The 25,921-nt window shown below is 45.8% G+C and overlaps 1 protein-coding gene across 2 annotated transcripts; it reads left to right on the top strand.

The window, feature by feature from the left end:
* The first annotated feature begins 6,379 nt into the window (after positions 1 to 6,379).
* Positions 6,380 to 15,737, top strand: LOC136434844 (serine/threonine-protein kinase pim-3-like). 2 transcript variants are annotated; one of them, XM_066427918.1, is made up of 6 exons: positions 6,380 to 6,522; positions 8,262 to 8,368; positions 8,506 to 8,553; positions 9,864 to 10,227; positions 14,860 to 15,036; positions 15,180 to 15,737. In XM_066427918.1, exons 1-6 carry the CDS (start codon positions 6,453 to 6,455, stop codon positions 15,350 to 15,352), a joined length of 939 nt encoding a protein of 312 aa, XP_066284015.1. In that variant the 5' UTR covers positions 6,380 to 6,452; the 3' UTR covers positions 15,353 to 15,737. The 2 variants fall into 2 exon arrangements, with proteins under 2 accessions (XP_066284015.1, XP_066284014.1); XM_066427917.1 differs by lacking the exon at positions 6,380 to 6,522 and adding an exon at positions 7,945 to 8,143.
* The last annotated feature ends 10,184 nt before the right edge of the window (positions 15,738 to 25,921 follow it).

The following is a 25,921-nucleotide window of genomic DNA, read 5'->3' as shown; positions in this document are numbered from 1 at the left end:
CAAAAAGGTACAATACAACATCGATGCAAGCGAGCGTTTTTGTAAACATTCATGATGGATTTTTCGCTATATTAGGCACAGGGGCGATGATCGAGTTTTTTTGGTGCCTCATAATTATTCAAAATTCTTACAGCTATTTAGTTCAGTCCCGCCGTAATTATATTTTGATTTGATGTGCCCAACCATCTAATTTAGTATTTTGAAAATACACAGCGCCCTTTAAAAAAGACAAAATGCCTCAGATTTTTGGAGTAGCCCAGGCGCCAGCGCCTTGTAATTTCGTGCCAGTGTTTGGTATTTACAGCTTATTTTAAATATATTTATCATGGTCTGTATGCTAATGAAAGCATTCATCAATGGCATTTCGTGCCACTTCATCGCTTCAACAATGCCGTGACTGCTTCAAAGAATAACTTATATGATTAGCTGTGCAGATTAATAATTGGAATTCTTGGGACACCATTCTGGTTACAAAGCTCAGACAAATAGACCAATCAACGTCAAGTTTTTTTTCAAGGTTTTTGACCCAGAGGTCGTTGCACCAGCCTGCATTGTTTATGCAGCTTCTTGGTCTTGTTTTTGTATTGCCTTTTTGCTGATTGTGTATTGTTTTTGAATACCGTTCAAAACAGCAGCTATGAAACAGTACGATATTTACTATCAAAACGCCGGAGCTTGCTATTGATGCTACCATTGCCCGACAATGCCTGCAGCTTCGATCCAGCCATTTTTTCCAGCGCCGTCCCTGGGTCACGGGGCTGAGATAGCTAGCTGCGTAGACGTTAATATCTCTGGTACAATTAGCGCCCGTGCCAGGGCCTGCAGTAATGGGCGTAATGGAAACGGCAGGTCGAGATGGTATCAGCGTGCTCACTCACGATGACGCAGCTGAAAATTACGAGCGACGTTCGCGCGGTTTCTGCCCATCGTGTATTTCAATATCCACGTTATAAAACGGACAAAAACAAAAGTATTAGTGACATGCATATTTGTCACGTAAGACAAAAATCTTATATGATCTGGATGAATAACACCTCGGTGCGATTAGTCATTTCAGTAATCAATTTTGGGTGCCGTGTTATCAAACATAATTGTATTTTGAAGACAGGGCTTCCTGCATAGAAAATGTAGTATTGATGAGTCAGAGACAAGATACTAGATGTAGGTGGAGTGTGCCCTTATATGCCCTTGTTCAGTGGAAAATTCTGGGCTTTTTCCACGAAGCGCACGCGCTCAGGTCTCATGATTCAGACGCAGTACCCTTGGGGATGGCGCATTGACGTCAAACCAGTTCGTCAGCCGGTGAGCTGGGGTTGACTTTAGCCCGCCGTCCTACCCGCCAGCCGGCACGATTTCCTTGTTTATGTTTGTTATATTTAGAATATGAGACAAGGTTTTCGGGTCACGTAAACAAAAGAATTTGAAAAACCGTTGGTAGGTTGATCGCGACAGGCCATGTTGGCCCGATCACGCGCTAATGTTTGTAAACACAACGGCATGGTAGCTGCGTACACGGTGCTGCGTAACGGCTCTGGCAGCCCGCCAAGCCGACAGACGCAACAAACCCGCCTGACGACGGTTGCTGGACGAGTTCATTCTGAATAAAGTGGTTTACCTGAATATTTGGAAGATACATTAGATCAATTATTCCTTATGAATATAATATAAGGATTGACAATTAATGCCAACGCATATATTTATAAGTATTTTGTCTGCTAAGTCATTGATGTTAGCTACGATTTCTATCCAAATCTATGCCTCAAATACGAAAAATACCCCTCTGTCTCATTGGTATCGCACCAAAACATTGAAGGTCCCTGGGGCGTTGCGACATTTCGTTGTGCAATCAGCTCTTGGGCCGCTGGAAAGGGGCATTACTTTCGCCCATGTCGCCCTTGGAAAATCTCTCCAAATCCGCCCCATGCACCTAATGGCCGCTCGCAGTTCCGTCTAATCGTATGATATCGATCTCTGGCTTTATAAAGTGACAGAAGCGAGCTGGTCAAAGGATATCCACAGCTCTAGTACTAGTAGTAGCTGGCTGGAGCGAGATCCTATTTTTGGCTTCCGGCCAAATGCGCACAGTACTACCATGCTTACCGAATCAACAGCAACCATCAATACGTTGGAGATTATAAAACACCGCGAGTGTAAAAGACACTTTACGCAGCAGACGACCGCTGCCTGTGTAGTATTAGATTGACGCAATACGTGTCGAGGGTAACGTATTGATTTGACGCTCAGAAGTTGCAGCTCGACCGCACGTCGCCTTACGTTGGTATTCTGTGTCAGTACGTATGTGTTACATGTTACACAAGCACCTGATCATCACATGACGGTGTAAAATAAACGTGTAGGCTGTTCTGGAACAGTCTGGCTCCAAGTTATCTACATGTTCTAAACTAGAGTGTCTTTGAAACCATTGCGACCACGCCCTTTTAGAAAAATGACGATTTGTCTAGAATTTCTTCCGTTGGGTATTCTGCGTCAGTACGTGTGCGTTACTAGCACCTGATCATCACATGACTGGGTTAAAGTGTAGGTCGGTCTCCGAGTAACTTGCATGCTCCAAAACTGAGGTGTTTTGAAACCATTACGACCACAATGGTGATTTATCTGAAATCTCTGCTATGAAAATTGTGACCACGCCCATTTATGATTGTGCATTGGCAACTTCCAACCTCACACAGAATTCAATCCATCATTCAAAATCGTTTAAAATGTAAATAACCATCCCCGCTGTCACTTTACTCCAGAGGATCGATCAAATTACTATCTAGGCGTCCGAAATAAATGTTTCTGTCAGATAGAAAAATCGTACGAAAAAAAACGCCCTCCAAGATAAGCAGACCGGTCAACCATTTGCATTCTAGTCTTTCTTCTTTCTCGGGTCAACCACATTTGCACAGATCGATTTGAGTTGAAAGAGCTCAGATATCTATCTTGGAATCTCTTTTGTCATTTTGCATGTGTGCTAGGCTTGCGTTTTCTCCGGCTTTATATTATATTTTCGTCTAATTACATGGTTCCCCAATTCCCAACAGGCTCGAAAATTTCCATTGATGGAAAATAGAAATCAAACACACGGATTTTCCCAGAGCTGTGGCAACTAGTAGGAAAAGGATCACCATGGGAGAAAGAAAAATACACATTGTGCATAATTCATTTGTAACCTGGGAAAGCAGTTACAATTCATCCATGCGAAGTTGGCCCGACCTCGGGCGTTCGCCGCCATAAATTTTGCAGGGACGACTCACGTGAAATTACAAATCGCGTTCGATTTTTTCTGTGAATGAGCTATGGGAAACTTGGGACTTCGGACTCATCTGAAGATACGCCCAACCGGCGCTCGTATTTCACTATTGCCCTGTACTGCGAGAGGCGGCATAGAAAAGTGGGTTAAATGGCGCAGTGTTCATTTTTCATGTACATTTTTGCTACACAAAGTTCCGAATCCCTGTGGAAGCCTTACGTGACTAATGAATCTTGGTGGTACATTTACATAATTTTCTAATCATCGGTCCGCCCTGCAGGGTGACTCAGCTGACGTGTGCCCTCCAGGCACATTTGGGCCGGCTCATGTAATCACCATTCCGAACAGGCCAGATCCAAATGTCATCGGCCCGATTATGTCCTTTGCGTACTACTGGACATCATTTGACTGGAACTTTACGTCAATCGCCGCCATATCGAGTTCGTTCCACAGACGACATGTTGTAACCCCACTCGGCATGTCGCTGGTCCCCGCTCCTTTATTTTTAGCAATCGATTCTTCCCGTTTTGGACAGCGTTCCCGTGACCACTCGGTCATGCCGTATCGCCGGTACGACCGTTGCGACGTTTTGGTGGTCCCTTTGTTTATTTTGATACAATTCGTTACCTCCGATTGCCCCTAAAGCCGACCGGTATGTGCACACTGTGCCATGTATACATGGGTGCGCTTTAGGTCGCCAGGTGTCTCTTGGTACCCAATGTTTTGTTCGGATGTAAACATTTGGGCGTCGCCTGGGAAAACCCTTTTGTGAACGTAAACACGGTGACAACACGCCGTCGGGTCGCGCACACAAAGGCGACCGTGACGTCATGTAACGTACATGTCGCAGAACGAACGCCGCTGGTGTTGCATTTTCGAACGTCCCAAAAAATGTTACTTGTCCGCCTATACCCTGTGAAAACGTTTAGATACGTTGCTACGGTCTCTTTTGAATGAGTGAGACTTGGTTTTAAAGGAGGGAAGTATTGTTTGAAAGACTCCGTTCTACGGTTATACACAACAAACGAGAGCGTTAAACCGTTAAAGGGTGGGATCACTGTATCAATGCAGATTTCTAATATACAAACAAACGTTGCGACGTACTTTGTGACGTAGTTTCAGGCCTTGGTTACCTCACAAAACTGTGCCATCCGGTGCAAGGCAGCTTACTCACCGGAAAAAAGCAGCGATTCACGTCATTTGCCAGCCATTTTCTATAACGTATCTGCTGTTCACATGATATTGGCCCCAAACTTTCGGTACATACAATATTGATAATATTTGCGATTCGCTATTAAACTCAGGTGTGCTCCCGCCCATTGTTTTGAATGTGACGTCATGTGTTCTTAGATAGATCTACGAGCTTTATCATCTGGTGTTTTGGCAAACTCTTCGTTTATCACGATTTACTGAACATGTATTCTCGGTTTGTTTCCTCTTGCTTACAAACATATCAATTCCAACCGAGAGAGAGGGCCTTCCCCTCTAAACGGGAAGTCTTCCTGGGGAACCATACAAAAATCCCCGCCACTATATCCGTGTATTGTATACCACCGAAAGTTTCCCCTCAATTGTTCTTCTTTCCCATGTGTTTCCGTTCCGCCCAGCGATGTTTCTGAAGCATTGAAAGCAACACAGAAACTGAAGTATCGCTTCTCTGATCGATCTTGTTTTGGGGTTTGATAATAAATCACCTCAGAATCAGATAATCCGCCTGAAGCCGTGCACACAATATCCTCACCTACATTCCCTGATCCTTAATGGTTCTCACTTTGATCCCGTTCTGTTTTCATCCATCCATCACTGCGTAATGTACCATTAACATATACTCATTCTGCCGTTAGGGGGGCGGACGGAGCCCTCGTCCTAAATTGGCAAGAATGGTTTTTTTTCGGGGTGTATTGTTAACCAAACATGGTGGCGAGGTCTTGAACAAGACCACAGCACCTGCTACCACACAGCAGACCATAGGGAAGGGGACCGGCCGCGCGAGGTCGTGTACAATTCACTTTCACTCCCTCCCCAGACACAATTTGTCAGCTGCCCGGGTTAAATGCGTTCAGCCACCGATGAAAATTACGTCCGAAGCCCCCCACGGTACCACACACAGGTCGTCTGGACGGACTAATCCACCCCCAACCAGACGCATTCCTTCTTTTCTGTGTGCGGGAATAGTTGCGTGTTACGACGCGAGTTTCTGACATACGAACGCAAAGAAATGCCGCAACAGGGTTGTAAAAAACCGTCATGCCAGTGTAGTCTGTCTTATCAGTCGGACCTTTTACAACTATAGCCTTTATTCGGGCCATCCTTTTTATCAAACCGTCCTTACAAGAATAAAGTCACGTGTTGCCGCTCAGTTTGACTCCATCAATGCCCTGGTTGATGGAGTACAGTACTTTGTGACCCAGCTGTGCACCCTTTTCTCACAAAACAGAGGATCTAGGGGGAGTAGAATGCCATTCTTGGAGAGGAGGATAATGTCCAAGCAGATGTTGGGCGAGTGGACAACTGTACATTTTTCTGACCGGCCGAGGTTTTTGGTAGTTGTAGTAGAGAATAATTGTCTGCCCCAACATCTGCTTGAGAATTAGATCGAGGATTCGGTGTCCACCTGTCTCTCTATTGGATGGAGACGAAAGTAAAGCGCTACTGAAGAAAAGACAGAAGGAAAACGCCCAGATCTGGACCAATAGCAGTGCTAGGCGCCTTCTGTGCAAAAATCTCATCATTAATGCCCAATGAAGTGGCTCTTTGAGGATGAGTAGCACGCGCATCACTTACACCGCCTCGTCACCGCGCCGTCAATTTCCATGACATTCGGTCGATTTCATACATACAGTTGAGATTGATCTGCGCTGGGTGGGGCTACTGCAGGGACTCATCTACCCACGTATGCTGCGTGGTCCACTACTTACTATAAAACCTCGCGTTGCACCGGCCGGTGTCTGTTGAAAGTGAAAGTGCTATAGCCTATAGCTACATAGGTGGATGATTATATTCGAGCTACGAACCAGCGAGCGAAACCCGTGTAATTGGAGAGAAAGCGTTGACCGTCCGCCTGTCATTTACCATTTGTCTGGAAATTGATGCCGAGTTGCCCTCGCAGCCAACCGCAGGCCGCCGGAGGAGCGCAGCACACGGGTTGGTGCCGCAGACAAGCCTTCGGAGGAATTTCTGGAGCTCACTTGTATGCTGCATGCTAAAACATCCCCGTTATAAGTCTACGCCGCGTGTGGGGAGAAGTATGGCAGCTGAGATAGCTCCAGGTACTTTCACTTGTATATTTTCACTCTCCCATCCTTTCCCATATGTGCAATTTTACGATGTGTAGTATGCATTTTAATGGTGCAGCCAACGGCATTTATATAGATGTCCTTGGTGCAGCACATGGTTGTGAATATCTCGTAAAAATGGAGTATGTGTGTGTGCAATATGAAAATGTGACGATGCGAGTAGAAGCTATAGCGCTAGCTGAATGCAGACAATCCGAGCACACCAGACAGCGTAAATTACATGTGCGCGGGGCCCGTACCGGCGTACGCGCCAATGTTGCGTACAGTCTGGGGCTGCCAGCTAGCGCCGCCACAACAAATGTTTCGTAAATCTACAGACGCATTTTGGCATTGCCAGTGCGAGCATACGGATACGTTTGTCCTTGGGACTGAAACCCTAACGTGAGTGTGCGCGTGGAGGGAAATATATCCCGAGGAAAAAGGGAATTAATGAGCAACACGGGCGAACGTGAATCATTATGCAGGGCCGGTACATCCTTCAACACTGCTCAAGGGTACCGGGCCTACATTGGGGTTATCATCCCCCCAGGCGTGAGCGTTGTTACTACTGTAGGATTATTAGTCACCAACGTGGTCTCTTTAAAGTGATTTTTGTCTTAGCGCTGTGAGTTGGTGTCTGTATTATGTGTGAGTCATTGAATCGTGACATATGGCCAGAAATTCACGGCATTTCAAAATGTTATTCACTTGAATCGTTGGGAAGGGATTACTTTACACGAGGAACGTTGGTTTCTTTCATTCCACGCTGTGGAGGAAACCAGTATTCTTCGGTCCAGTGGTCTTCTCAGGAGTCAGATGGCCAAGGACTCCCTTTGAACTCGCCGGCGCATTTGTCTGTACCGATATTTGGCGCGAGCATTTTCCCGCCAACCTACACTGACCTTCCCAGCGCGCGAAAAGCTAGACACGCTCTGATTGGTCGAAATGCCGGTCGCCGGCTCGTTTACATGCCGACCGGTGGGAGGGCCCGCTTTCTAACCGCTGATTGGTCAAATACATTCAATTCGCCGGCTCATTTACATAAAAATCGATCTCGTTCCGTCTGGAATGTGAAAAATGTAACCCGCCCATCTTGAGCCTCATCACAACCATCACAGTGTGCCTGCGCTACTAATGAAAAGTAGTTCTCGTTCAATTTAACGCCCTTAAATATATTCTAGATGGCCAAATATTTCCAAAAATTCATAAAATGATCTAGACTATCATATCTTTTATATCTTATAAAAACTTTTGTTGAAATTCGAAAGGTTTCATGCCTTTTGGCGTTGCGTCAGATTTTTGGCGCGAATGGAGCGGCATGCACTGGATGGAACTAGGCGGGGCGGAGTGATTTCATGTTCGCCGGACGGCAACAAAACAGCCGGTGCACCCTGCCCTCAACAGAACACAGTCAGGGTTTCATTCTGATCGGTTGGTGTACAGCTGATTCAACTATTTCCTCTAACTCGCGTCAATTGTTGCTATCTATCTACACCTGAGTCTTGCGATTACCAGGTGTCCGAGGTGATAAAAATGCCTCCTCTGAGCAGGAAGATCGGGAGTTTCGGACAGTCCTGCCCAACGAGCAGCATGGATCTAACACCCGGGAAGCCAGGTACATACGTCCCGCCCAGACCGCCGAGCCAGCCGGCGTGCGCTACTATGTGGCTTTTCCTCGGATTCGTACCATGGATGTGGCTGAAAACTTATCTATTTTGTGTCTTGTGTTTCAGTGAAAGAGAGAGAGTCTTTCGAGAAGGCGTACCACGTCGGAGCGATGCTCGGAAGCGGCGGGTTCGGCACCGTGTACGCCGGTACACGGGTACGGGACGGCCTACCGGTAAGTACCAGACACGACTGTATACAAACAGTCCCCGCTCGTGGGGCGCACTTCCTCATGTATGTCTCATTTCCTCGTGTAGCTTTTGCCTTCTTGGAAGGGAACCTGACGTCTTCTGTTTCCTGTTTTTACTCTAGGTGGCCATCAAGCATATAGCGAGAGAGAAAGTCACAGAATGGGGACAGGTAAGCACGATTTTTGTTGTGGATATGTTAGGTTCATCGTGGCCTTGTTTTGAATTCGTAACGGCAACCCTTTCAAACATGGCACGCTGCCAGGACATCACGCGCCTCTTGCGCAGTAGTTTTAGCCGGGATTTTCCATCAGACCTTGTAAACTTGCAACCTTTTCGGTTATTTTACATGATTTTTTGGCTAAATCTGTACAATTTCGGTCGCGATGTGGGAAATGTAACGATTTCCCTCTCAGACAAAGGCAAGTCGCCGTTTTCGCGCCGTCTTGGTGACCCTTTGTCTGCTGTAGCCACGAGGTTAATACAAACAAAGGCACAACAAAAACGTTCCTAGGCGGATTCAACCGGCATGAGTAGCCACTCTAAGAGGTCTCCAGTAATACTTTCCCCCACTACTCGGATCCTGTTCATATCGACCTAGAAGGCGAAATTAGGGCGAGCACTTTGTGAAATGTTTCCTTATTTTTTTGTAGCGAGGGGACCGGGGTTGTATGTAGTCTGGGCGCTGTCACATAATCGGTCTCAGTTCACTGATCGCCACACACGATTGATACGGAGAAAGGCATTCCTAGCCTACCTCATCGTTATGTAGCGTGAAATGACCACGTTTAGTTTTCTCAGTACAAGAGGAAACCTACCTGGAAATATATATCCCCATGCATAGATTTACTAGCATTCCCGTGCTACGTTTGTTTGCCGGGTGGGTGGGGGCGTCTAGAGAACCGGCCTTTTGTATTTACGCATTCATTCCTTGGGTTTATCGCTTGTCGGCCTCTCCCACGAATTCCCGGTAGTGTTTGCAAAGCAAGGCGTAGCTCTTACACACGCCAGAATTGTTCAGATTCAAATACCGCCCTTGGAAAAGAAAGGTTATTAGAATATTTTGTGTCGTAGTGGCGAGAGATTTCCCCCTAGCGTGTACACGCCCAGACGCGCTAACGACGTTTGTACGTGAACTGCAAGATAAAGCGCCGCTTCGACGGCGGCTTGAAAATCGGTCTGATTGAAAATCCTGGCACGGGCGAAGCGTCGATCGATTTGCGGACTAATATCCACCCACGATACGTCTTTATCCCCCTCAGCTCATATTCCTCACCGTGTCATTAATATCCAACTCACTGGCCCGTGCAGGGGATAGATAGAAGCAATTTATACCCGAAGAAAATATCCCTTATCAATTGATATTACTACGGATAACCATTTATCATTCATATAGGGTGGGGCTTGTTAGATATTCCAAGTGTTGAACAGTCTCTTTAGAGAGATTCCCTCTCTAATATTTTATGACATTTTTTTTTATAGTTGAATGGAGTGCCTGTTCCCCTTGAGATCGTCTTGTTGCGGCGAGTGGTCGGCCACGACAGCATCATCAAGTTGTTAGACTGGTACGAGCGGCCGGATTCCTACATCCTCATCTTGGAGCGGCCCGAGCCAGTCAAGGACTTGTTTGACTTTATCACGGAAAAGGGTGCCCTGGACGAAGACTTGAGCAGAGACTTTATGCTCCAGATCGTGTACATGGTCAGGCACTGCCACAACCAAGGCGTGGTGCACAGAGACCTCAAAGACGAGAACTTGTTAGTTGAGCTCAAGACGGGGAGACTCAAACTCATCGACTTCGGCTCCGGCGCTTTCCTCAAAGACACCGTCTACACAGATTTCGATGGTGAGTTTTATTTTATTTTTCTCTTTTGTTATTGTTTTGTAAATAATTGATTGCATGCCACGCGGCAGAATTTGTCGTTAATTAGTTCAACCATGTGGAATGGAGTATCTCCTAATGTCGACCGTGCTTTGTTGTGTCCTTGGTAAAATTACGGGGAACGTGCTCTAGAGTAATTACCGCCAAAGGTCTTGACGTCAGTCGGTAAACTACATTACACTCGTGTTTTTCAACGTGGCCAAACGCCAACATTTTTTACACATTGTGTGGAGTATTAGGTTAATGTTGTGACGCAGATGCTTTTTGGAACCTTTGGGAATGTTTTCTAAGTCCATGAGCCGGTAAAAATTACACTATGGGGAGAAAGGATGGCCTCAGGTGGCACCTTTTCTACTCTATTAGGTTGTGGAGAGAGCAGTGAATGAATTGTCTCGTGGGAACCGAGCGGCCTCCCTCTAGACTAGACCTGCTGAAATATTAACCAGCCAGCCGCGTATCGTGTGATCTTAGGAATGCATGTGTGCCATCCTGTTCCGTCCTCGCCTTATTTGAACCCGAGTAAAGCTTCACTTCCCGCCAGTTGCCGGCTTGTTTCCCGGACCTGACAGAAAGAGAAAGCCCCAGACAGATAAGGGCTCTAGTCCCGTCCATAACTCGTCAGGATGTTTGAGTTTTGAAAGCTGGGAGATCAGCATGAGTGCACCTGTGCTTGCGATAAGCCGCGCGCACATTTTCAAACCTCAGCCCCGAGTATAATGAATGAGTCTGCTTGTAACCCAGCCTTGGAGGCGGTTGGAAGGGTTTTTTGTGTGTTTTCCCGCGTTCAGGGCAACCCAAACAAACGTCGCGTGACTGTTCAGACCGTAACCCGAGATCCTGTCGGCAAGACCTTCATCTATTATTCGGCCACCCTGACCTGGACGCGGGGACAAAGCCCTGAGTCAGAAATCCGGACAAAGGGTCCCTAATAGTGTACGGTACACGAGGCTAGGTGTGCCTTTACACCTTTCTTAGGACAGGAAAGAAAGGTGGAGTTTCCGTACACACTAAAGCTTCCTCTAGTTTAAACATCAATGGGCTGATTGTGTGTGTGAAGAGTACAGTGCGTCTGTTTTGTTTGATGTCCCTTCTAATCCTGTTTAGTTCGCTACCAAAAGAGGCTGTTTATTTTACCCGATTTGCCATGGATGGTCGGGGACTGAGTGGTACCAGTTTTCCCACACCTCTGCTATGTTTCCCGGCTAGGTGGGAATTTGGTCCAGAGAATGAGTTAATGGACTTGGCCAATTATGGAAGAGGGTTGTTCAGGGTGGGCCAGTCTTTTCAGTTGTGTGTGCGAATGAGAAAATGTGTGAAATTCTTACTATGTTAATGAGGCTTCCCGAGGGACGGGTGGCCCTCCCTTTCTCACGGCCATACATGGGCAGTTTTGTTGTACATCTGTGTAGGAATAAAAACTCTGGCAATCACGTGGCTCCTTTTATAGGAGAATGCTACTGTTCTTGGGAACAAAGCCCCGGCTTCTGGGCCAGACAGGCCCCTGCCTTTGTAAAACGTGACCCCGCCGACCTAAACAGTCTGGCAGGACTGCATATGCTCAGGTGGTGATGTCGCATGCCTTCTGGCACTGGGTAAAATGGGGGCTGTTGTCACAAAGGAAATCTCTCCAATCCCCAAGTTTGAAAAACTCATCTTTTCGCAAAAGTATGAAGAACGTAAAAGTCACGTACTAGTAAATTGTCTGGAGCTTTTTGCATATTGATAGCGCCATTTCCCGGAGGCACAAAGAAAGCAATGATGAAGACAAGCGTGGGGAGGGGGGCATATTTGCATGATTCATTCAAGCTGTCTAACAATAGCTCGTAGTTGTCTGGAGTTCCCAGCCCATTGTATGCCCTGCACATGGAGAGAAGTGGTGCAAATGAAAACTTCTGAATAAAAAAAATGATGTTGTCTAATCTGGATGCAAATTGCAAAATGACAGGCACTATTGATCAATCACCTGGCATCTGTGGGAAAATGAAACCAACCGAAAACTCAAACAACTGCCAATGATTCACTCCTACATGTGCTGATTAGTCTGCATCCATTAGGCTTCAATGAAAAATGATTATTTTTAAAGGGAAAACGCCATTTTGCATTAGAACCAGGGCTCTCTCACATAACCTAGATCTATAATACCTCCCAGTGGAGAAATTCAGGTGATTTAAATGGTTTGGTGCAGTGGGGCAGCCATTACATGGCCCCTGCCAAATTGACCAGTGTCCTCAATCTTTCACTGTGATCCCAGACCCGCACCAAATCTAAGGCGCACTTTAGACCTACAATGTTATAAGGTCGTACGATCATCGTCGTAGGCGACGGTTTTCTTTAGACACACGGTCAGGAAATATCATGGGACCCCCGCGGCGCAGAATTCCATTGATGTGCGCGTGTGACTCAAAGTGAACTCTTGCGCTCAAATTCAAAATGGCGGGGGAACCGCTTGTTTTCGTCAAAAGATGAAGCTTTTACTGACTTTGCAACAACTGTTGCCCTGCAGATGAGACGTTGAGAACGGTGCTCAACAAAGAAAGAGATTGAGGCTGGTACAGAGACGGACGGGATTTAACCCGAGTTCGTGGCCGCCGCCGGGGATGTCCCGGGGATTGAGAAATAGGGGCATACTAGAGAAGTAGCCACTGGTAGCAGGGCGTCGCGCCGGAATAACCGGTTTCGGATGAGAAAAATATGTTTCCATTGCTAACTGCATGCATATTTACAAAGAAAACGATAGAAACTTTCCTCCCCGGACAGGAAACAGCACGCTGTAGGCTTATTAGCATATCACCCACTTCCGTCGCCGGCGACGATTCTTCTATAGACGAGAAAAACACAGCCACAGGCCCCCCCGCTGAACGTCGTGCGACTGGGTCCGAGGTGGTCGCACGACATTTCGAGGATTTCCCGTTTATTGCCGTCGTACGATTGTTTTGATCGTCTTTAGACGGCCAAAAAATACCGTCGCCGGCGACGTCGCCCACGACGATGATCGCACGACTCTAAAATGTCGTAGGTGTAAAGAGGCCCTAAGGCAGCTGCAAGTGCCAGATCAGAGCCCCCTGTCTGCCTTTGAACCTCCGCTGATTCAGTGATTGTTTTGTCTGGGCTGGTGTTGTGTAAAGTTGAGCCAGGCCGCAGACAGAGGTGTTATATTTACAGAGAAGCCTGGTACCAAGCTGCCAGTATGGGGAATAGAAATAGCCGCTGTGGTCACTTTGGGTAGTTGACCATTTAGGGAGGGTGTCCAGGGGTCACTGACCTCCGACCATCCATCCAGCTCTGATGATGGCTATGAAACTGTCATTCCAGAATTTCTGGGAGGAGACTTTTCAATTTCAGAGGGCTAGATTTTAGTGCCAACAACACAATGCAATGCTAATGTTAATCGGAAGTTAAGAACAGCTGACACCTTTAGGCAATCGTAAGCTCCCAGCTTTATTTCTGTTCGGCCAGGTGTTATAATAAGAACTGAAGAATGTTGACCTTTGTAGTGCTGGGACGATTTGTGTAGTCTAAAGGTTCGGTGGGCGGAGCACGCTGGCTCACTGCTAGTAGCTGCAGGGGCCACATTCCTGACATGCCCTGGGATTGTGTCTGCTAATATATCAGGGAGGTACCCAAGGTGGGGAAAAATGGCCCAATCTAACTTAACAGTAGAGCCCATCCTAACTTGAACAACGTTTTAATCTCTAATTCCAAGAAAAGGCTTGGTGCCATGGAATGCACTGCTTGAGGTGTTCTGCATTTTGTCTCAAGTCTGTTCGCCTTCTGAACTTTGTCCTGTTGTTTGCATCTTAGACAAACTGCATGCTTCTAAATCTGGAGCTGGTTTCCTCTGGATAAGATATTCTGTACAAAGAGCAATCAGATAACCTGCCATCCTAACAATGCACAAATCTGTGTACTTAGCAAACTCCCTCTAGATATACATACAAACGCTTCTATATATACGCACAAGCCACAGACCAGCTTCTTTGGTAGACCGCCACTGCTGTTTTCCAAATATCCAAATATTTACGTGCAAAATTCCTGGATGGAAAATGTTGAGTCAGCTGAGTTTTCCCTTCAGGGTTTGAAGATGTTTTGATTATTCCATGGGGAGGGGGGCAGCAATTACCACTTTGAGGATTGCATCATTCTTGTTAGTGGTGCAAAACAGGGACCTAGGTAAACATGGTTGTTATTGGGAACTGGGAAGACTTCCAATGATTGCCTTGGAAAATTGGAAGGCTCTGTCCTTCTGTAGTGTACTGCCTTGTGCATATACAAGGTAATCAAAGGACAACAACAAAGCACGGTCGCACCTACAGATAAGCTGTAATAACAAAGTCAGCTGTTGTCACCATATACATGTCTAATTAGTCACTTGATTAGCAAGTTAATTATGCAGTGGCAAGTGTCAAAATTGTAGTTGATGATGCTGTGTCATGGAAAATAGGGTATCTGCTATTCATAGCATTGCTTCCTCTTTGATCACAAGCACTCTATTAGCACTGTGGTGATGGAGGTAATCTTTCATTAGTGTGCATCTGTGACTACACACCAACCAAACAGCCCCACTCAATCAAATCTTCCCTCTTCTCTTTGCCACAGGAACGAGAGTATACAGTCCGCCTGAGTGGATCCGCTTCCACCGCTACCACGGACGCTCCGCAACGGTGTGGTCGCTGGGCATCCTGCTGTACGACATGGTCTGCGGCGACATTCCCTTCGAGCGTGACAGTGAAATCTGCAGAGGCGACGTGTACTTCAGAAGACGGATATCAAAAGGTGTGTATTGCCTCATCGAAGGTCTTGTACATTGTATTTGTATTTCCAAATTTGTTTGAACTTTTGCTCCTTTGTATGTGTTGTCGGTCTCACCATTGTACAAGACCAGAGACTTACGAATTCCTTCCCTCTTGTTGTTACAGAGTGTGAAGACCTTATCAAGTGGATGTTGGCAATCCGTCCGTCTGACCGTCCTTCTCTCGAGCAGATCCTTGAACACCCGTGGATGCTCAAGGGCAGGGGCCTATCAAGCGAGGACATTCGTCGGGAGTCGCTAGAAACCGCATGCCCCAGCAGCAGCCAGGAGAGCATCTAAGCGCTGTTGCCAGAGCTCGGACAATGTTCTGTGTACCAGTCTGTATTATTATGTGTCGGACTTAAAGCCAAGGAAGAAGGAAAAAACGTGGTTTGTGCGGTCGCCCGTTTCCCGAAAGCGTGCGTCGGACAGGCTCGTGGTGCTCGTGTAGCGGACAGCCCAGTGCAATGCTACCACACACACACCGGTCATCGTTCTGCCTTGGACAGTACAAAGGACAAAACAAGAGAAACTCCTCGCCACAGAATGCTGCTACCTCGACACCAGAAACCTCAACAGTGTTGGTCGCAGAGGTTCAGCTAAGAGCCAACTTCCACCCCCCCCTTCAGCCAACCGTTCCCGTCGTGCCATACCAGCTCGATATCCACTCAAGACAAGGTTGTGTCGAAACCATACAAACTCTAGATTGGTACCCATATTTAGATATCCGCCTCTCACACACCCTCGACAATCCCCTGCGAGGGATTCCACCGCTAACTGCCTCTGTAACCAGACTCTCAGTCTGAGCTGACACGCCTGCTATATTTAGTGCTGAAGAATGTTGCTCCCAGGCCTGAGTATGGTGACCTGACATTTGCCTATGTATAACTTCCCAATCCCCAGAGAGAACGCCATTTTGTGCAGTATACACTTTTGCTAAACCCAGTTTCTAAGACATGTACACAAGAAAGATACGGTAGTGCTGTGCACGCAAGTTGTGGCTGGAATTTGTTAACTAGCTGTCCACTTTTTTAAAAAGACAATTTACTAAACAAAATGCAATTTATTTTTGGAAATAACGCTCGCGGTCAGCTAAGTACCATTTTGGTTATGTGAAACTGCCTTATAAACAAGTAAGTTAGTGTACAGAATCACTCATGTGTTGACCAATTCTGTGACATGACACTGTATGACAAAGGTCCTGATTTTAAGTTATTGAACCAAAAGTCGATATTCCGCTGAATGCTGCAAGTTGGACACTCCAGAGTTCCATCCAGTTGTGTGTCTGAATCCCTCAGTATTATTGTAAGTATAGAATGAACGGAGCACTCTGCTGTAAATTTGACGTGAAGAAAGGTGCTGAACCCAAATTCCCCTACGGAGTGACCAACTTGCAGTATCCAGTGGGTTGCCATGTGTGTGTACATAAGGACAAAGTATTTATTTATTGGACGACTGCAATTTCAATCGTCGTCAAGACTTTTTTCCTAGAGGGAGCCCTGTATATAAATTTGCTCCCCTGAGCTCATGACTAAATTATTGAAATGAAGAATTTAGATTCGTAGCACCATTTTGAGCAATAGTGTGAGCCATTGTTTATGTGAATTGGAAGACATGTCTGCAATTGCCATTTTAACTTATTGCACACATTTTTATTTTATGTTGTCTCACTAGTGTAAGGAATTTCCAAAGCACAATGCAGTTGAGAACTTAGATGGTAGCGTCACATGTAATGTTAGTAATTGCGTATATTGTTCATCGATGAATTGTTTCGTGTCTGACATCTTTTGTGTACCGAGGATATGGAGAAATGTTCCTGGAGTATTTTTTTATATTGAACGATATGCTCTCATTTCTTGTTATTTCAAAGAGGATGAATAAAAGTCAATCGAGAATATATTTCTGGCTGGCAGTGACTACTTGTCCAAACTTGAGATAACTTAGTACAATGTATTATTAGTATCAAGTGGGATTAGTAGTAAATGGGTGGGATATAAGACTAAAATATTCCCATAGGATCTACTAGTAACACAAAGCCTCATTCATTAAAAACAGCTTGGCTGTCCTATTTTAATATAATCCACCCAGTAACAAGCAAAACTGCTGGAGGGGGTGGCTTGAGCCCCCCTTCCTTCAACAAACCGGTTAGAACAACTTAGCGTTTACGCTAGCAGTAGTTAGATAGTCTGGGGGGAGCAGTTGAGAAAATATCGGTTTCAGCGATACTATGGTTGTACAGTTGTAGTCTAGACTCTAGACTGGAAGGAACGCATGGCCACACCAGGTGTGGCTTTAGTGCTACGTGAGAAAATGTCCCTAGTCTAGCTGTGCTCGACATAAGAAACTACGCGCTGAGTGACACTAATCGGGCATTACACGTTTCGAGGGACAAGAGAAGAGAATAAAACGTTATACACGAGTCAATGGATCACAGAAACCGAGACATGGGAATTCAAATATGAGTAGTCAGTCGAGCATTGCGTGCTGCGAATGCAACGTTACAACGTTAGCTGTTGCATGGAAAGTTGCATTTGCCCCTGGCCTTGAACAAATGCATCTGTCTCTGGTTAACAGTTAACAGTAACTCAGTGTTCGGTATGGAACTTTGGGCTCCTTGCTGTACTCAGGATATATTCGGATAGCTGCTGTGCGTGATATATACTATATTGTCCATGTCGCTATGCTGGCAAAACTTGTAGAGAGATTAGCCACGTTGTGGTTTTGGAGAGGGGCGTGAGCAATATGATGATCTTCATTTACACGTTCTTGTCCACATGGGCTAAATGCAGTAGTTTTACTATTACATGAAAGACTAAAAGTAAAGCATCAATACATGTAGCATTGCTAGTGAAACAGAAACAGCTGAAGCTATGCCACTCTCTCTATATCTATCGTCTACAAAACTGGTTATCCGTTAAACATATAAAGCTACGCCACACGTTATATCGTCTATCTATGTGTTTTGATAGCTATAGAACAAGGCTACTGACAGAGGAAGAAGTCACCTCTTCTAAGACGTAAAACGCTGTAAATACTAGTAGGTACAGAAACAAACTGCTTGGAGATAGGTAATGGTTAGATTTACTACTAGCATTTCTGATGGGGTGACTGACCGACCTATGTGTGGCCTGGCCCCCGCTGGTACGGGGTGGGTCTCGTTTTAGACAACCGGGCCGACAAGTCTTCATCCAGGCAGGGTTCATTCACCCGTGGCTCTACATACAGGACATTTCGCGAGAGGACGCTTTGGAAGGGGGGGGGGGGGTCTGTCCTCAAGCGATGTGATCACGAGATGATCACGAGTTACCTGTGATACTAGATGCAGAGCAGTCTTGAATATTCTCAGAGGTTTCTGTCAGAGGGCTGATAGTAAAGAGGGAGAGAGACGCTCAAAATTGCGACCACTCCTAGCCCTCCGGACCAAAACCTCTGCTTGGAGAATGCAGACCGCGACGACGCCGAGACGTGCTTGATACGAGTACAGAAGCTTTCATCAGAACTTTGATATGGTAAACTGAGCATTCGATATAGACTGAGACAGACTGGCAAGCTTTGATCATAGTGACCTTTGATATAAATTGAACCTCAGCTCAGCTCAGCACACACAAAATGCTGTAAGAATGTCAAATAGCCACACAAACGTGTCTTATTCTCCCGCCATATTAGTGGATACTAATTGTCTCATACAACCAGACACTGAACCAGTACGATTATTTTATGTGAGCTCTTTCATGCACCAGAAGTAAAACCGTGTGTGAGGTTCACGATGTATATCACGGGTTGTTGAGTCGACTTTGCGTCAGAAGAGCAGTCGGGGTAGTTCAACAAGTTGTTAGTAAAAGTCAGACACGTTACTTGTGGGTCACTGAACCGGCAGTCACCTCTCGGTCGCTGCTTAAATCGACCTGTAATTGTGCGCGAAACGATATGCAAAGAGCTCGTGTAACATCCGCCCGTACAGGACATACGTGAATATTGTAAGTTTGACTAAAAACGCTCTGTTATTAACATTTTGTTGATTGTTTATCTATTCCTGTATAAGTAAGATAAAGATTAAAAATGGAAAGTTTTCTGTCATGTAGACCCTCAAACCGACAGGTGCAGTGTTACAAAACTACTCTCTTATACTGGAAATGCAGAAATGCTCGCGGTGGTTTAATGTTCGCGGTGAACTATTTACCGCGAACTTAAAACCTTCGCGAAAACCCATTCCATTGTGTGACTGTAGCGCTACTATTGTTTCAAACGCACATTCAAAACCACCGCGAACACTCCATTTTCTCCCTACCACGAAATTAAATCCCCACGAACATTTCTGCATTCACAGTATCTCTACATTCGATACGCAGACTATCCTCGGCGGTCATGATTTCTGAAATCCCACAACAAGAAGTTATGCCTCTCGGGGTCCCCTTTCGCTTGGCCGTGTTTCAACAGGGCCAAGCTCAGACGAGCCGCTAGAGCAAAGGGGCAGATCTCAGCAGTTGTCCGGTACCTGGAATTTGCAGACTCCCTGTCTACTACAGCGTTTACTGGCAGCCCTCTGCCGACCGTGCACGTCCCCTGACTAACCCCTGGGCCTGGCAGTCTCAGACAAATGCTGATTCAATGTGCAACTGTTTATCCGGACGGCTTGAGTTGCATTTGTACAGCGAGCAAGCGATATCTGCAAGCATATGTGCTGTTGGTAAATGATTACAACGGGGAATATGAGACGATTCATTTGTGAAAAGGATGTGATCGGCAGTGTTCTAGGTCCGTTTGTGAAAGTAGGATGCCCCCCCCCCCAAAAGGCCACGAAACACTTAGCTAGAGGACAAAGGGCATCATTTGTATGTTGAAAATGAAAAGTGGTGTCATTTTGCAGCCGCCACGTGCGGACCCGTTGTCCGGCTAATCCAATTCCCCCGAAAAGCATCCATGAAATTGGCTGCGGAGCAGGTGCAGCGCTTGTCTTAATCGTCTAATTATCGACCCCGCAGACTGAAAGCCTTGTTCTCCGGAACCAGTCCGTGGTTCTCTTACCCCTAGGAGAGCTCCCAAAGCGCTTTTGTGAGCGGCGATCTTGGATAAATAGACAGTGACAGATGTAAGACAGAGTGCCAGGGTCTCTCTCTCCGCGCACAGACCCTTCTTGCAGTTGGCATGACAAAGGACAGCTGAAACGACAATCCTTCCGACGACGCGTGCGGCACAAAACCCTGGGGATCTTCCCGCACGAGTGTGGAGAATCTCTCCTCTTAGCCATCTAAGTATAGAAACTGCTGGAAAGTCAAATATGGGTCAGTAGAGGGACATGATCGTGATAATGTGCGACATATGGACAGCATATACACGTGTCAGTCGCCTGCACTTGCACTACCCTCCATTTGCTGATAGTAGTAGTGTCAAATCAACTCCAGTTGTAAACCAGACGTTACGCAAAATGCAACCAAAGGGAGCAACTTAAAGATTCTATTCTTAACGTCTTAACGTCTCTCTGATCAGCGTCATTCCAAAGTGACGTTAGCATATGTAGCATTCAGAGATCGTATTCTTTTACGGTACCGTATACTTTCATCCAATCCACGTTACCATTTGGACACCATTTATGGTCAGAGCGTTTAAAATGGGACCAGTGTGTTCTTTGCCCGTATGCTCAGTTCACAATGTCAACAGCAGGGCTTGAGAACCCAGTCTACCCCTCAGTGGCGCGGACATGCAGGTTCTCTCAGACCAGGCTTAGGTAAGAGCCTGTAGTTCGGTCCATTAACACAGACCGTCCATCAAAACGACAGCAGCAGTGGAGCACTCTCGGCTTTCACGACAGCTGTACGACTAAGAAGTGGACAGGACGATTTGTCAATAACTATCACTTGGTAGTTCGGAATCCACCTGGCAATAGTCGTAGCCAGGTGTAACTCTGTGTCAGAAATCATCATGTGCACTGAACAACGTTTTTTTGTTTGAATACGAACATGGTTTTCCAGCATAGTAGCCACATTCAAGTTCCTTGGGTACGTGTACATGCCAGTGAAACCAGTCGACACAAACCAAACAAAGAATCGGTACCCAAACTGTGATGTGGTTTCACATCCGCCCGGTCTTTGAGAATCAACAACCATTGTAATGACTTGGGTAAAGCGAAACTTGATTTCTGGGAAAGCTTGTGCAGAGTACAAAGTAGAAACACTGAGGCGATAGACGAAAAGCTAATGCTCTTAGCGACTCCTAAACTCGCGTCGCAGCCCTAATATGCTTTACTGAAATGCGATCTATTCAGGCTCTACTTGCAGGTACAGTCTAAGCAGACCAATATACAGCAAACTTAGAGTCACTTTTCGTCTCAATACAACTGAAATTCTATCAAGCACGGACCATTGGTAGGATCAACCTTGGTTAGCCGTCGCCATGACAACCCGGGCGGTCGTGCGACCAGCATATAAATCCTCGTACCATATGTCTGTCAATCAAAAGGATTTCTCGCTCGATTTCAGCTCAAGTTGATTTTGGAGTTGACATCTGCCTCCATCCCCCTATGATCCGGTTTCATCGGCTTAATCCTCTTGTATCGCGGCGACCTTTAATGATTTGTAAATTGGCAAGGTCACCATCAGACGACTGGCACATTTCCCGCCTGTTTGAAGCACAGTGGGGTTGGTTCAGAGGCACTAGTAGATGTGTGCTGCACTGGCAGGACTTTGGTCTTTCTTTCCGTACAATGACATTGACAGATACACTGGCTTTCTGGTACTGACAGATGTACTGGATTTCTGTTACCTTGGGCGATATAGATGGAGAGTTACCCGGAAGAGAGAGGCCGTAATTCTTTTGTCGTAAGTGATTGACAAGAGAGAATAATGAGTTCTACACGACCTACTTTTCAGAGAAAAATATGATCGCCTGAAGGAATAAATATTTCGCTTTGTGACAGAGGACTACTTGGAAACTGTCATATCCGAGCATATTTATTACTGTACCAGGACTAAATATTGTAACATTTCCAGGCCTCCCGTTGTGACAGAAGGGCGGTTTACTTGTCTAAAAAAGAGAAATGACATAACAAAAACGTTTACTCTCTCTCCTCGCAATATCTGCTTGAATGTAAGGAAATGGGTGTTACGCAATAAATCATGATATCTAATGGCATTACGCAACAGTCTTATGGACAAATCAAGAGCTAGCAGTGATATAAGAGTGAAAAGGAAACAATGTGAAGATGTTTCACAGTGTAATGTCTCGTCTATCAGACTAACTTCGTTAGCTATAGTAATTTGCCAGGGGAGTTTGACCACCACAGGGTTTCACTTTTCCCCTTCCCACGGACTGACCCCTTCTGGCCAATACTTAAACTATTTTTGCAAAGTTCTTTTATCAATAATCCCCTTAGAAGGCCTAATTGACGCTAAACGACATGGTGCAAATGATGAATGCAAAAAGGACAGCAGACTTCAAAAGGTTGACGACCTCAGCCTGTGACAGGTGTAGCACAATTAAAACTGGTTACAACGAGTACTGAGAAGGCTCCTTCGCAAGATCTCAGACCACTGTAGGTATGGACAGGGAGGTTTGTCTAAAAGGATAGCGTTCATGACCTTTCGTAATGACAGGTGTACTAGCAATCAAAAACCTACCGCTATGAATTCTGAGAAGATTTCTTCGCAGGTACCCAAAGATCTCAGACCACTGTAGGCATGGACAGGGAGGTTTGGCTTAAAGGTTAAATTTGATGACCTTTTGTAATGGCAGGTGTTTCAGCAATCCAACCCTGCTGTTACGATTACTGAGATTCTTTTCTGGAACGTCCGAACGGTAACTGTTCGACATGTCAAACCACTGTGGAAGTGTCATTGGGAGTTTCCTTATCTTTAATTATCTTTATCTTCAATTATCTCCAAGCAGACGTAAGGGCCCCTCTTGAACAACGCTTGTAGCCACCTGAAGGAAGTGCAATTTGCAAAATCGTGCCCACAAAAAAATACACGCGTAAGAAAGCGTAATCTACATCTGCTTGGAGATTATTCCGTAATGGCTGTACGTCAATGATGACCTTCTGTCATAAGTAGTGTGTATCATCACCAATCAAAAACCAGTCTTTACGATTACTGAGAAGACTCATTTGCGGGTGCCCAAATGGTTTTTAAGATCCAAGAATGATGTAGCTGAGCTTGGAAGACTCCTTAGACAGAGGAAAGTAGACAGAGACGGAGGGTTATCAGGAAAGACGGAGGTCGTAATTCTTTTTTCGTAAGTGATTGACAAGAGAGAATAATGAGTTCTACACAACCTACTTTTCAGAAAAAATGTGATCGCCTGAAGGAATAAATATTTCGCTTTGTCATATCCGAGCATATTTATTACTGTGCCTGGAAGAAATATTCTAGCATTTTCAGCCTCCCCGTCGTGGCGGAAGGAGAGGCTGACATGGTTTTTCTCGCCGTCTTATCATAGTAACAGATGGCCTGGATTTCTGGCCCCTGGGCGAAGTAGACATGGCTACTCGGAAAAGGGGGAAGCTGTTATCAAGATTACTGAGAAAAGTTTCTTTCCTTCTTACTGAGAAAGAAGGCTCCTTCCCATATGTCCGTATCGTGTGCGATCCATAGCCTGGGTGCCAGACCCCCAATCTCTAAATAGACTAAAATATCTATCACACGATAGATATTAGTATTATAGAGATTGGGGGTCTGGCATCCAGGCTAGTTCGGGGCCCCGCTTGTGGTAGCCTGGTTGCCAGACCCCCAATCTCTAAAATATATATCGTGTGGGGTATATATTTTAGAGTATGTAACATAAATCCGCCACTCGGAGTTTGAGTGATACCTAGTTCAGCACCACCACCCCCAGGTTTAGATATGTAGGAGTACATTTATACTGGGGGACGTTGGGCTGGAGATCTGTTTGGGTTTATCTTTTATGGGTGGCGGAATTATGCACCCTGGTGGAATTATGTTAGTAGATGTTATACGTAAGACAACGAAACTCTTGCCCAGAGTTTCGTCTTCACGAGTGTTCGAAAAGCCCGAAAAATCTACGCCGATGTGCTTCATAGCAAACAGGCTATGGGCTTCTAATCACTAACATTTTAACACTAGTTTCATATCATAATTGTGCTGGCGGTATGTTTATGTCAGTCTCTTGGACAACCGAGGTCATGCAGTTGGCGTGAAGCCATATACACCAATGACGCGAAAATTAGCAGGACAAAGAACCCATCACGGCGCCGGGCGTCCTAATGCAAACAAAGGCGCGTGGCACTATTATTGTATTCAATTCAGAGAGAGGGGTCGACAGCACGAGACAATGGAGACACAGCGTCCCGGGATGACCTGAGATGGCCAGATAGAATTACATTCCAAGTTCGAAGAAGAGAACTCTTCTTATCTTTCCTCGGAGCGCCTCCCTTTTTCCAGTTAGCAATCGATATGTCAACTTTCTTTTGAAACGCACAAAGCTGTACAAACACTTCTGTGAAAGCAACAAGACAATTCTTAGTAATCTGTCATATCTGTGAGAAATTAACACATTTCTCAAGGGAGTCTCCTGGGAGGGGGGGTTGTTGCATGCAAAGCAGGGGTGTTGCATGGGACAATGGAGTTCGTGTGAGTGGGGACGATTTTCATGGTAATGTTTGTGACACTGAGTGAAGCTTGTGTCGCAGGGGGAATGATCACCGGAGCGTAAGAAAAGTTAAGCCATGCCAGGTATGATGAGAACGTCACAGAAGAACGCCACACACAGCTGACACGAAACACAGCTATCTTCTACTCCATTTTCAGCAATTAGTAAGATTGCTAATCGTCAGAAGATCTCAAGTGGCTTACACAATCATTACGACAAAAAGGGCAAAGACAAAGACCAGGGCGGCTTTACAGAAGATAACAGACACCAGGTGACACCACACACAGCGCCGACAGAACATCTGCCGCGCGTACATGAGCGTCGTCCTGATGAACAAAGAAGTCCCCTTATGTCACCCATCTAATATTGCTGCGTCAGCACTGGGTTAAGTGGACTGTTTTGCAACGCTGGGCTGTTTGGTAACGCATGTTTGGTAACCGCCTCTTACATAAAGAGTGAATCCTAAGTGTTGTTGAGCGGTCCTTTCTCTCTTTGTCTATATCTACTGACTGTAATTGGTTGTTATATAAAGTAAGTGTGTTTGCGCGCGCGCGCGCGCGCGTGTGTGTGTGTGTGTGTGTGTGTGTGTGTGTGTGTGCGCGCGCGCGCGTGTGTTTGTCATGATGTGTGTGTGTGTATGTTCGTGTGTGCGTCTTTGTATGTGTGCGTGTTTGTCTGTATGTATTTGAATGGAACTACTCGCGCGGGTAAAAGCTGGCCACCAGAGCCAATAAAAATGGATGTTGACTGAAAAGTGCCAATTCACCGGGCCTATTGTTGTGTACATACAGTCTTTTTATTCTCCTCATGCCCGGCTAAAGCCTTATAAAGCACTTACTCGCACGTATACCGACTCAGGGTTGATTCTTTTATGATTTTAAATTTGTTTCGCCGTCGGTCGTCAAAACAAAGATGCCACAAACGGACGACGCCCTTCGCCGAGAAAACAAGTTGCTTTCTAGATGTGCTACAGGTCGCTGACACCAACGCCAACGGCCTGTTGCGCATTTAGAAAGCAACTTGTTTTTCTCAGAATCCATCCAGGTAGCGTCAGCTTGCAATGTTTTCGTCCCACATCCACTCACGCAGCATTTATGAAGCCTTATTTTGTAGTTATGGAACTATCATTATGACAAAATCGATCAGTCTCTTTTATACTTCTTCCATGGTGCTTGTTTGATGTCAGGAAGTGCGACATTTATGACGAAAGCTGGCACAGTTTTCCTTCCTTTTGTAACAGGCAAGCTGTTGAGGAGAATTATCTATTTT

This window comes from Branchiostoma lanceolatum, chromosome 5 (genome assembly GCF_035083965.1).
Source record: "Branchiostoma lanceolatum isolate klBraLanc5 chromosome 5, klBraLanc5.hap2, whole genome shotgun sequence".
Classification (NCBI taxonomy): Eukaryota; Metazoa; Chordata; class Leptocardii; order Amphioxiformes; family Branchiostomatidae; genus Branchiostoma; species Branchiostoma lanceolatum.
This window is presented reverse-complemented; position numbering and strand designations above follow the sequence as displayed.

Coding starts and splice junctions, on each gene's coding strand:
- LOC136434844 (XM_066427917.1), top strand. CDS start 8,062: ATGCCTCCTCTGAGCAGGAAGATCGGGAGTTTCGGACAGTCCTGCCCA. Junction 8,369..8,505: donor GGGTACGGGACGGCCTACCG/GTAAGTACCAGA, acceptor TTTTTACTCTAG/GTGGCCATCAAGCATATAGC. Junction 10,228..14,859: donor CGTCTACACAGATTTCGATG/GTGAGTTTTATT, acceptor TCTTTGCCACAG/GAACGAGAGTATACAGTCCG.